We start from the raw sequence: 13,153 nt of genomic DNA on the forward strand, positions 1-13,153 counted from the left end.
AAGGGTGGCAGGCAGCCTTAGGTGACTCTCACCAGTATTCTGCCGTAGTTGGCAGAACAGACACTGCTTTCTCGTTCAGTCCTTGAGTGGAGGCTGTTAATGACCTGAGATAAAAACGATACCACTCAATCAAATGACAGATAATATCAAGAGTTGCTGAGGGTATGGAGAAACTGGAAGCACCACACAACTGCTGGTGGGAATGGAAAAGGCTGCAGTCGCTTTGGAAAATAGCCATTCCTCAAACGGTTAAACACAGAATTGCCATAGGACCCAGCAATTCCACTGCTAGGTATATACCCAAGAGAAATGAAGCCACATGCCCACACAGAAACCTAGGGGAATGTTTGCAGCATTACTCATAATAATCCAAAAGTAGAGGTGTACGTGCATCGCTCAGTCAGTTGAGTGTCCGACTTTGGATTTCGGCTCAGGTCATGATCCCAAGGTTGTAGGATCAAATCCCCATGCTGGGCTCCAAACTAACCATGGAGCCTGTTTAAGATTCTCATTCTCATTCTCTCTCTTTCTCTCCCTCCCCCGCCCCTTCTGCATGTGCATGCTCTCTCGCTCGCTCTCTCTCTCTCTCTCTCTCTCTCAAAACAAAACGTGGAAACAACTCAAATGTCCATTAACTGATGAATGGATAAAATGTGCTATAACCACACAATGGAATAAAATTCAACCATAAAAAAGGAATCAAGTACTGATACCTGCCTCAACACGGATGAATCCTGAAAACATTATGCTCAGTGAAAGAAGCCTGACACAAAAGGACAAATATGGCATGATTCCATTTATATGGAATGTAAAGAAGAGACAAATGTGTAGAGACACAAAAAAGATGAATGGTTGCCTGGAGCTAGGGGCTTGGGGGTGAGGAGTGACGGCTGAGGGGCGTGGCGTTTCTTCTGGGGCTAATGAAAATGTTCTAAAATTGTGATGGACACACAACTCTGTGAGTACACTAGAAATCACCAAATTGGTTTACATGGGTGAATAGTATGGGATGTGAATTATGTCTCAATCAAGCTGTTAATAATATCCTGACATACCAGTTGGGGAGCTCAAAGCAAGTGGTATAGAGAGGGAGCATCTGGGGCTCACAGCCCTGGAGGAACGTGCAAGCAGCCCCCGGCATGAGAGCCTGACATTGCAGCTAAGTGTTGATATACACAAGCATGCCGAAATACACCCGGACGGGTGTATTTCACCCTCAGCAAGCGGGCACGGTGCAACTGATTCCAGCCTGCCCATCGCCGGTGTCCGGGATGGTGTCCGAACGCGAAGTAGCCACTCAAAAACCAAATTTGGCGCATGCCTGGGGGAGAGTGATTGGAATTCTGGGGCCACCACTTAGCTCTAAATCCAGCTCTGCTTCTCACGCCCTGTGTCACCTCAGACAAACCCCTTCAACTTACTGAGCCTCGGAGGCTCATCACTAAGACACAGGGAGTTGCATCTCGGGGCCCCACCAGTCTGAGATTCCACAGTTCCAGAGATCAGGTGGCCCATACCGGGGAGCCTAGATGTGGATGGGAAACTCCTCTGGGGATCTAGACAGAGCCTGGGACACTCAGCAGGGTCAAGACTGGCAGAGGCGTTCTCCCTGGCAGATTTCATTCCACAGACCCACTGAGAGCCGCCGTGAGGACACAAAATGAACCAGAGAGCCCAGATCGGCTCACATGGCTGGAGGCCTCAGATCCATGAGTAACTAATGGGGAAACAATATGATTCCACCCCTTGGAAAGCTGAATTAAAATCTAAGTGGAAACAGGATTTCAACACTGGATATTTAAAGGAATTAGAGCCTTTGTCTGACAAATGCTGAGTCAGTGGCAACAAGTCTGTCAGAGTTCCTATACGCCCCCACTTCCTCTCCACTCCACAAGGGGCCTGACAAACCTTGGCTCAATCTTTGCCCTGTGGCCCTAATTTAACCAGTTTTTGTGAACATTCCTGGATCCCTGGAACTGGCAGGGCCATTCAGCTCAGCCACCCACACAGTAAATGGCAGGCCAGAGTCATCCATCAGTCAGAGGGTCCTGGGGTACAATCGGCATTGAAGAAATAGATGTTCATTAGGCACAACTAGGTAGACACTGCAAACAGCCGGTGACAGCAGGTGAAACGAGCTGCTGGTACACGTGACCCATCAACACGACAGGTCACTGTACAAGCAGGGCAGAAGAAATAGTGCAATGCTATTTCAAGGCCAAGGCAGAAAGTCAGCCCCCAATTCTATGTTTGGATTTGTCTAACTATTACTCACACACAAAAGTTTTAAAACCAATATACTCAATTTACAACCCCAAACCTCTGGAATAATCCAAGCCATTATGTCCAAACCCATTTATCTTCTCCCTGGGGAACAATGCATAAAGACGCATCCAGTATGAGCTAAGGATTACGGGTGAGTGAATCATGCCGCTCGGGAACGAGCACTCCAGAGGTTTCTGGGTCGAGGGCGCCATGCAAACCGTACAATCCAGGTGAAACCAATTATCATCTGGAAAACTTGGGAGCTTAGCAATGCCACTGGTGACTTTCTCTTGCACAAGCTTTCCCCTTATATCTTTATCTGAAAATCCCACCCCTGGGGCTCTCTGGAGTTTCTAAGTCTCCTGGAATAGTGTCCCAGGGTGATCTGAAATCCAAGAGCCTCAACAATTAACCATGCCCTGACTTGTTGCCTGTCCAGACAGGTCCTTGTTCAGGGCAGTGCAAATTTCCTCTGACATCTTGCTACCTTGCATTCCTTTTTCTTTGGGAATTATCATCTTGGAAATTCCAGTTAAATCCTGCAGGGATACTTGAAATAGAATGTTTAGGGGCGCCTGGGTGGCTCAGTCGGTTGAGCGTCCGACTTTGGCTCAGGTCATGATCTCGCGGTCCGTGAGTTCGAGCCCCACGTCGGGCTCTGTGCTGACAGCTCAGAGCCTGGAGCCTGTTTCGGATTCTGTGTCTCCCTCTCTCTGACCCTCCCCCGTTCATGCTCTGTCTCTCTCTGTCTCAAAAATAAATAAACGTTAAAAAAAATTTTTAAAAAAAGAATGTTTATTCTCTGTCACAATTATTTCAGTTCGTCAACTGATGCACAAATATTGACTAATGACCCTCCCTCAGGGCACAGATGCTGTGCAAAGTAAGGGGTACACCAAGCTGCCAGCCCAGGCCGAAATACAACTACAATCGATGATTACACCCGCTTTGTTTGGTGTTGCTTTTTAAACAAGAAGAATGAGAAACTGCACCACTGGTTACAACTCAAGACTCCCCCCTCCCCCACCCGCTTATTGGTTCAATCGTAGCTCCCCTGCTCTGGCAATTTCGTCTTACTTTGTATGTGGATCTGTGTGCCCATTGAGGCACATCTCACAGAAGTCGCGAAGATGATCTAGTGAATAGTGCTTCGGAATCGGGATAAGGACCTTCTCCCCAGAAAAAAAACACCCACGCAGATTTTTGTTTCCAATTTCCAAGTGTTCTTAGAGAAGCCCACAGGCAACCTCCATTAACCTTCCTTGGGCCTGCAGTGCCACTGTCCCTGGCATCGGCCATCTAACCGCATTGCCGCCCTCTGCGCCACCAGGACCCGTTGACCCACCTGTGCTACAACATTTACCCTGCCTCCCGCCCCCATAGATAACTCAGTGTCTATTTCTCCAGAAGACAGAAAGCTGTAAGAGAAGGAATTCCCTACCTTCTTTGCCCTATCGTCCCAAGCACTCCATCATTCAGTGTCCACTTTAAAAAGTAAGTATCAGGGTACTTGGGTGGCTCAGTTAGTTAAGTGTCCCATTCTGGTTTCAGCTGGGTCACAATCTCATGGTTTCGTGGGTTCGAGCCCCATGCTGGGCTTCGCGCTGACAGAGCAGACCCTGCTTGGGCTTCTCTGTCTCCCTCTCTCTCTACCCCTGCCCCACTTGCACTGTCTCTCTCTCAAAATAAATATATAAACTTGTTTTAAAAAGCTTTAAAAATAAATTAAATAAATAAAAAGTCAGTCTCTGGGTAGAGCCCAGGTTTCATTAGAAAAGGGAACAATTGATTCCATTTCAGATCTACATTCAAACATCCAAGAGAAAAGTTCAGGCTTAACAGACTCCCATAAACAATGGCCCAAAAAAGCTGACAGTCAAGAAATCACACAATGGTGAACTAAGGGGCTGGCTTGAGAAACTCCCCAGGACCTGGAGCCCAGTCACACTGCTATGCTGGAAGTTAATCTTTAACCTGGGTATTAATCATAACTTGGCTGCCACAATTTCGTACTATGTTATAGCCTGGCAAAAGTAACCTTCCTCTGTATAAACTCAATCTTCCCCTTCAATTACCCATTTTAGTTGCGTTCTCTGAAAGGGGAACTGATGTAGCACACATATTCCTTTACTAAGGAAACCATTCAACCACTTTGGAAGGGGCTGTAGCAAAGTGGCCAACAAAAATAATAAATGTACGCTCCAGCTTGTGGCTGCAGTAAGTCTCTTGCCTTACAGCCCCCAACAGAGAAGGTTATTGCTTAAACAGAGGGTGTTCATGGATTTAAAAGCAACCTCTATGGCCAGCAAGCCACAGTCCCTACGCATGTAGATTCACGGTGGCACAAAGCCCTGTTTACCTGCGCACATTTCACTCAGCCCCTTTCTCTCCAATGGCCCATCAGCCAAATTATAGGGCTATTAACTCCATAAGCGCAAATACCCACTTGGCTCAAGGGGCTCGGCTAGGCACCATGGGAAATGAAAAGAAAGACATAAGTCAGCGTACGGCATGTGTCACAAACACTACAAGAGAAACATGAAGCGCCGTGGGTGTTTAAAGGAAGGCAGAAGCTTCCCATTCAAGGGACCAAGTAAAAGTTTCAACCAAGAGAGGAAGTCATGGGAGGGTGGGCAGAATTTGAGCAGACAGGTGGCTGGGCGGCAGAGGGGCGCGGGAAGCATCCCAGGTGCAGGAAATAGTAATCGTCAAGAGGAGGAAAAATGTGAGTCAAGCTGTGCAAAAACAGGTAGTGTATTTTGGCCACATTTTAGGAAACCAGGGGAGAAAGACTGAAAACTTAGACTGGAAGCAAATGTACACTCCCCTGCAAACAGTTGAGAACTTTCTAGGTAACTTGAGAGAGGACAGGGCGCTGCTGCTCTAGGTGTCTGAGTAGGAGAGTAACGTGATAAAAGTGAAGTTGTACTTTAAAAGACCAGTATCTGGGGGCACCCGGGTGGCTCAGTCGGTGAAGTGTCCAACTTTGGTTCAAGTCATGATCTCACAGCTTGTGAGTTCGAGCCCCTCATTGGGCTCTGTGCTGACAGCTCAGAGCCTGGAGCCTGTTTTGGATTGTGTCTCCCTCTCTTTCTGCCCATCCCCCACTCATGCTCACGCACTCTCTCTCTCTCTCCAAAAATAAATATTAAAAATTTTTTTAAATAAATAAACAGTATCTGGCCATGAGTTAGAATGAGAGAGACTAAAAGTGAGAATGTTCTAGGAATCCTCAAAAAGAGAGGGACTTTATTTCAATTGTGGTGTGAGGGCTGATGAGGTTGGAGCGTTTCAAGACAGCGCTTTGATGGGGCGCCTAGGTGGCCCAGTAGGTTGAGCGTCCGACTTCGGCTCAGGTCATGATCTCGCGGTCCGTGAGTTCGAGCCCCGCGTCGGGCTCTGTGCTGACAGCTCAGCGCCTGGAGCCTGCTTCGGATTCTGTGTCTCCCTCTCTCTCTGCCCCTCCCCTGCTCATGCTCTGTCTCTCTGTCTCAAAAATAAATAAAAACATTAAAAAAAAAAGACAGTGCTTTGAAGGATGGTTTCTGGTGTCTGTCAGTGCACACATCTGTGAAAGGAGAAGCAGTAACACCAATACACTGGACTGGAAGTATTCTCGGTGAAGAAAACGCTAGATGAGAATGTCCTGCTCTCTCCAGCATTCCCCCTTTCCTCCCCCCTTTTTAATGAAGAGGAATTCCGTCAGCTCCTTACATGTTTTAACCCCAAATAGAAATTTCCAGCTTAGGCTGTTCCTGGAGAGACTTTAATTGTATAGCCTGAGCCAGGTATTCAGTTCCTAATACTTATCTCCAAGTGCGGCACTTTTGGAGGACTGCTTCGGCTGATGTGGTCTGCTTGGGCTTCTAGCAAACCTCATCCGGTTTTCCTGACCGGTGAAACCACACTACTTGGCCAGGTTTTCTCCAGGTGTAAGGTTCACGGAGCCTTAGTCCCCACCGGTGCTCAGTCTCCAACTTCAGCCCTCCTTGCAGGAGGAGGTGGAGGGAACCTCCAAACTCTCAGGTGTAAATGAGGTCGCAACAGTTCGTTTAAGCGCAGAATAAAAACGGAAACGCAAGTCAAAACCACAATGAGCTATTACCTCACACCTGTTAGAATAGCTATCCTCAACAAGACAAGAAGCAACAAGTGTCGGCCAGGATGTGGAGAAAAGGGAACCCTCTTGCACTGTTGGCAAGAATGTAAATTGGTGCAGCCCCTGTGGAAAACAGCATGGCGGTCCCTCAAAAAACTCAAAATACAACTACCCTATGATCCAGCACTCGCTTCTGGGTATTTACCCAAAGAAAATGAAAACACTAATTCAAAAAGATATCTGCACCCACATGTCTATTGCAGCAATATTTACAACAGCCAAGATATGGAAGCAACCCAGGTGTCCACCGATAGATGAACGGATAAAAAGGATGTGGTGTATGTATATATATACAAGGCAATGCTATTCAACTATAAAAAAGAATAGAATCTTGCCATACTCATTTGGCAACATGGAACCTTCAGGACATTACGCTAAGTGAAATAAGTCAGAAAGACAAATCACCATATGATCTCACTTACATGTAGAATCTAAAAAACAAAACAAACAAAAAAAAAACCAAGCTCACAGAAAATAGATTGGTGGTTGCAAAACTGGGGTGGGGGGGATATGGAGGGTGGGCAAAATGGGCCAAAAGGGTCAAAAGTTACAAACTTCCAGTTAGAAAAAAAATGTGTCTTGGGGATATAATATAAAGCATGGTGATTACAGTTACAAATACGGTATTGCATATTTGAAAGTTACTCGGAGAGTAAACCTTAACAAGTCTTCATCAAGAGGAAAAAAACCTGTAAGTACATATGGTGACTGATGGTACTAGATTTCTGGTGCTGATCATTTCACAATATAAATAAATAGCAAGTCATTAGGATATATGCCTGAAACATAATGTTATATGTCAATTATAACTCAAAAAAACAACAACAAAAGAACAGAATAAAAACTCCTCTTATAGGCATACAAACACAGACAACTTTGCTATGAACTTTCTATAGATTTCATGCGGATTTTTATAGACACTGTCTGCTAGGCTACAAAGAATGAATCAAAGGCGCCTGGCTGGCTCAGTCGGTTGAGCGTCCGACTTCGGCTCAGGTCATGATCTCACGGTCCGTGAGTTCGAGCCCCGCATCGGGCTCTGTGCTGACGGCTCAGAGCCTGGAGTCTGCTTCGGATTCTGTGTCTCCCTCTCTCTCTGACCCTCCCCCGTTCATGCTCTGTCTCTCTCTGTCTCAAAAATAAATAAACGTTAAAAAAAAAATGTAAAGAATGAATCAGATGGCCAGGAAAGCTGCAAATTCAAAAATGGAAGAACTCCAGAGACCTTCTAGGAGTCAGAATGGGAATGATTTACTCTCACTCTGACAGATTGGCTGTTAAACCTCAGGCAGTTACATAATGGAAGGGGGTGGTGATGGGGCCCTTCATCCCCATCTCCCTCTTTCAGAGGTTCCTGATTCCAGGCCTTTCACCTTCTCTCACTGGAGACATAATCCACTTGCCTCCGGGAGTGCCTCTGAAATGATGTGCAACACTTCTCTGTCACCCAGCACTCGGGGTGACCTCAGCTGACATCATTTGCCTGGGGACCCACTGTCCTAGAAAGTCTCCCCTCCCCAGCCTTCCCAAACCTGTGGTTTGGACTCCTTTGGATTCAACAGCCCCAGCAGGGCACATTTCCTGAGAGACCCCACTGAGAGGTGCCAAACTGGGGGCAGCCTCCTGGCTGGCAGAGAGAGCCAAGCTAGCCAGGGGGCAGCTCTCCAAAGACAGAAAGGAGTACCCAAACTGGCAAACCCATGATTCTGTGCATGGCTGGGCCCTGGCAGCAGGCTACACTATATAAGGGTAGAAGCCGGGAGAACGGAGAGCAGAGGGAGGTCAGATGGAAAAAGAGAAGAGGCCCCTTGGCTGCGAAAGGCTCCAGGAGCAGATGTACAGGCAGCTCAGAGACACCTCTCGCTTCAGCGGGAAGGGCTGCCTGTAGATACTCAACTTCTCCTCTGCTCCCTGTCCAGTATTGACCTCCCCTTCTCCTCTAGGTTCATTTTAACCCAACTCCAACTCCCGCTAAAGCGGAGTGGGGGCCATGGGAATGGCACTTGCCTGGGGCCGAAGATTACGTCTCCTTTCGACTTTGCCCTGAATCAGTTTCTACCAACCAAACAGCTTAAAACTTACTAGAGACCGCTCAAAACGCAAATGTTCCTGCTTATCACTTTATACGTTTGATTCCCTCAATCATTTGGGGATGTGCGGAGTATTTCCAGCAACCATCCCTACATCTCCCAAGCACACTATCTGGGCACCCTCCACCGCCTCTCCCTCCCCCCCAGTCTTTCACCCAGAACTTGGTAGGTTCATTCCTCAGACCACGGATTTAAACTGCCCACAGCGTTGAACGCAAAGCCAAATGTTTGCACGCCCTAAAGCCCATGTCACCCACTTTCCCATCAGCACTAAATTAAAATGCGCCCCTGGATTTCTTCTCCCTTCCAGGGGTACGGGGGTGCGCCCATGTTGCCCCGCTCCCCTGAGGCTCTCAGCTAACCTAAGACTCCCAGATGAGGGAGTCAGCTGAAGCTTTTTAGAAGGACATCTCCAAAGGCTTTAGGTGGTTTTCAACACCAAGAGAGTCTTAATAAACACCAGGGGGCCCCTTAGATGCTAGAACCACGCCCCCCAGCAACAAGAAGCCACACACCCCCGCCTCGCAGAGCCGCGCGTGTGCCGTCCAGTTTCCCTGGGGCTAACCGAGCGCATGCCACAAGTCACCACTCTCAGCTGGCACCTCTCTCCCAGAGGCGCAGACTTTCTCGGAATCCCCAGCAGGGGGGGTTGGGGGGTGCGGGAGAGGCCCCGCCTGTGCGGTCCACAAGAGCCGCTCTCCCGTGGCTCGTGCCCTGAAGCCCCGGGGGTGGCCCGGGACCTCCGGTGGGAGCGGGTAGGGGCGCCTTCCAGGACCAGCTGCCGGCCCCCTTGGGCCTCAGCCGCGCGCCACGGCGTGACAGGCACAACTCCAGGTGGTGAGAAAGCAGCGCGCCGCCAAACTTCCCTCCGTGGCCTCGGGCGCCAACGCGGGTTGGCCGGGGGCCCCTGGAAGCCCAGACGCGGAGGGTCCGCGGTGCCGGGCGGGAGGGGGCTGACGGCCGGCTCTCCCCTCCCGGCGCCCAGAGGCGAGTCCGCCGCGCGCCGCCCACCCCTCCCCGGGGCCGCCGAAGCCGAGTCCGGGGCAGACAAAAGGCGCCCCGCCGGGGAGGCTGCCCCGCCTCCGGCCCTACCTGGGAAGGCGCGGCTCGGCGGGACCCGCAGCAGCAGCAGCAGCGGCAGCAGCGGCAGCAGCGCGGCTCGGAGTGCGGAGCTCCCCATGGCGCGCCGGCACTTCGCTGGGCTCCCTGCGCTGCGCTGAGCGCTTCCAAGGGGGCGGAGGAGACGGACGCAGCCGAGGGGCTGCGCGGCGAGCGGGCGAAGCCGTGCTGGAAAACTCCTCCTCTCGCCGCTATCCCTCCCTCTCTCCCTCCCGTCTGGGGCCTGCCCTCCTCCCTCCTCCTCCCCGGGACGCTGGCGCGGTCCGGGGCTCCGACCCAGCCCCTCCTTTGGTGCCAGCGCTTCTTCTGGAAGCGGGACTGGCCCCCCAGGGCCAGAGAGCGCCAGGGGCGTGCCCTAGGACACCAGATGATCCCAATATTTTCCTGCTCTCCGATTCCGCTCACCCCGACTACGCACACTGGTGCCCAGCCGCCTCCCAGATCCTGGGCCCCCACACTGTTATCTGTGCAGAGAGCTGCGTGAGTCACACAGAAAGAGGGGGCAACCGATCGGGTCCACGTTGGCCGCTGCCGCCCGTTATTAACGGCCACGTTCGCATGAGCACGTCTCAAGTTCGGTATATTATGCCCATTTTACCCAAGAAGACACCAATGCTTGGAAACTTGCCCAGTTCACCCTTATGGGCAGAGAAGGGATTTGAACTTAGGTGTGCTGTTCTGCCGGCATCAAGGTCCACACTACAGCGTTTCTGTTTCTCTTTTGTAAGGGAATGAATCAAGGGCTGGACTGGGTGCCAGCTGCACTGCGGTTTGGAATGAATGGGGCTTGAGGTTCTCTTTCCAGGGTCGGCTGATGGACAAGCGCAAGGCACAGAAAGTTCCCTGTCTCACTCCCAGTCTTGGGGAATCCAGCTGTTGTAGTTTTCTGCAACCAGAGTTCCCCATTTCCTGGGCTGTTCTCTACCACCTCCAAGGACACCAGGACCAGCCTGAAACCTCCACCCTGTGGCCTGGCATCAGGATAGGGTTTCTAGGCTGCCTGCAGTACGGATCTGGTTTCTTCTTCCAGGCTTTCCCCCAATTTTTTTTGTTTTTTGTTTTTTTGTAAACCCACAAGGCAGCACCTCGCTCCTTTCCTGCCCCCAAAGAGATCTTAGCTAAGGCAAATTCTGATCAGGGCTGCTGTGTCAGGTTGTGCACTGTACAAAGGTGCCTGGAGGCAGGGGCAAGTGGGAGCCCAAATCCAGCCACCTTTGGGGCAGGGAGCTCTGTGCCTTGGCAAGGGCCACATACATGGTAGAAGGGAACTTTCTCCTCGCCACAAGCAGTCTGATCCACCAGGTAGACTAAGGGCCCTGGGAACATCCATCCAGAAGGTTTTTGAATTCTTTTATCTAGAGGCAAGCCCATTTCCCAATTTTCACAAAAGCTCCTGCCTTGAACTTCCATCTTATCTTTTCTAGGGCTGGGTGGGGAGCGGGGGGGGGGGGGGGGGGGGGTCTGCATCTGTGGGTTTCTCCACTGCTGCTCCCTCCCCAAGGAGCCAACAACCCTTCAATAACCACGCCCCCACCAGTCACAAGAAAATGAGGGAGATCAGCCTCATCTGTGGCCTCCATCCGACCAGTCTCTCTACCCACAAGAAGTGGGGGGGGGGGGGGGCGGGCGGTGAGCTTCATGAAAATACCATGTCAGGACTGGCTCCCAGACCGATGAAACTAGAATCTTTAGGGATGTGGCCTGGAGTTTGACCAGATGCATATTTTAAAAAAAAATTTTAAGTTTATTTATTTTGAGAGAGCGAGAGCATGAGTGGGGTAGAAGCAGAGAGAGAGAGAGGGAGAGAGAATTCCAAGAAGGCTCCATGCTGTCAGTGCAGACCCCCACACAGGACTCGAACCCATGAACTGTGAGATCACGACCTGAGCCAAGATCAAGAGTCAGATGCTTAACCCACTAAGCCACCCAGGCACCCCTGAGCAGATGCATATTTTTGTTCCCCCATGCTCAGTGGGGCAGGTTTTAGAATGAGCTAAATTCCAGGCCAGCATCTCTCAACCTAGGCACTATTGACATTTGGGGCTCGATACTACTTTGTTGAGGAGAGTAGCCATCTGTGCATTGAAGGATGTTTAGCAGTATCCCTGGCCTCTGTGCACCAGACTCCAGTAAAACACCTCATTTTCCAAGTCGTGACAACCAAAAAATGCCAGGCGTGGTCAAATATCTCCTTGGGGAATGTTTGCCCCCAGTGGAGAACAACTGTTCTAGGCTCATGAGCACAAGTGAATGCACACCCCAAATTCCAGGTTAGTTTGTCCAGTGGCCTTCCTTTTCTAGATCACCTCTGAAGCAAGCTCTCCTCATAAAAACTAGCAATTCTATTCTATCACGGGGCTGAGAAGGAACACGTGGCTCTCTCCTAGCCCCTGAGTCTGGCTGAATTAGACGAAATACCACTCTTGATGTTATACACTCTTTGTTATACACTCCGTGCTATGCACTCTTTGCGTGAATAACACTAATCAAAATAAGTCAGTCAGAGAAAGACAGATACCATATGATTTCACTCATACGTGGAATTTAAGAAACAAAGCAGACGAACAAAGGAAAAAAGACAAACCGAAAAACAGACTCTGAACTACAGAGAACAGATGGTTACAGATGCGGGGGTGAGGGGTGAAATAAACGAAGGGTGAGCACCGAGTAATGCAGACAAGTGTTGAATCACTCTGTTGTACACCTGAAATTAATGTAACACTGTATGTTAACTGTAATAAAATTAAAATTAAAAATAAAAATAAAATGTTATACCAAGTTTTATGGTAAAAAAAAAAAAGTTTTTCTCTCTGCTACCTTAAAGAAAACTCCAATCAGATTTTATTATTATTGCTATTACTCTTATTATTTTTTTAAGTAGGCTCCACACCCTTGAACCCACAACTGGGAAAGCCAGAGTCGCATAATCTACCGACTGAGCCACGTGCCCCATTACTATTACTATTATTCCAGGTCTCTCTCGGATAGAAGGGATGAAGGCAGAGGAAGGGGAGGAAGAGAGGTTATCAGTTTATCCCACAGTATCTTGCTAGACAATGGGAGGGTTACGTAGATTCAGAGATCTGTCTAACACCTGAACCCAGAAGATGGGGTAATAAGTTGTTGGAAACAGGAAGAGAAGTCACTCAGGGGGAGCCCCAGAGCTATGATCTCATTCCTGTCCTGCTGGACGTAACTATTAACGAGTTGAAAAAAAGACACTGTTGGCGTGAGACAGCAAGCTAGGCAGGCGAGAAGAAGGTTCCAAACATCTCTCCAGGCAGCAATGCTGTACGGACTCTGAATGGTAAATAGATCATTCTACATTAGATCTCAAAAACCAAGCACACAGATAGAGAGGAGGGGAGAGTGGCTTCCCACTTGGTGCTGTGAGAGCACAACCTCTGTGCCATGTTGAGGAGGAGGTTGGCTAAAACACCACAGTCTTATCCCGAGTCAGAGCAGAATGACCCACTGTGCAGAGGAAGGAGGAGGCTTCCCGGGATTCACCCCCAATTTC

At 49.6% G+C, this 13,153-nt stretch overlaps 1 protein-coding gene across 2 annotated transcripts in view; it reads right to left on the minus strand.

The window, feature by feature from the left end:
• SRPX (sushi repeat containing protein X-linked) overlaps window positions 1-9,835 on the minus strand; it is a 111,081-nt gene extending 101,246 nt beyond the window's left edge. For both annotated transcript variants that reach the window (XM_027054123.2, XM_027054121.2), the window contains exon 1: window positions 9,607-9,835. In XM_027054123.2, the coding sequence (XP_026909924.1) occupies window positions 9,607-9,694 (88 nt within the window). In that variant the 5' untranslated portion in view covers window positions 9,695-9,835. The remainder of the gene's footprint in view (window positions 1-9,606) is intronic.
• Window positions 9,836-13,153: the final 3,318 nt, after the last annotated feature.

This window comes from Acinonyx jubatus, chromosome X (assembly GCF_027475565.1).
Source record: "Acinonyx jubatus isolate Ajub_Pintada_27869175 chromosome X, VMU_Ajub_asm_v1.0, whole genome shotgun sequence".
Classification (NCBI taxonomy): Eukaryota; Metazoa; Chordata; class Mammalia; order Carnivora; family Felidae; genus Acinonyx; species Acinonyx jubatus.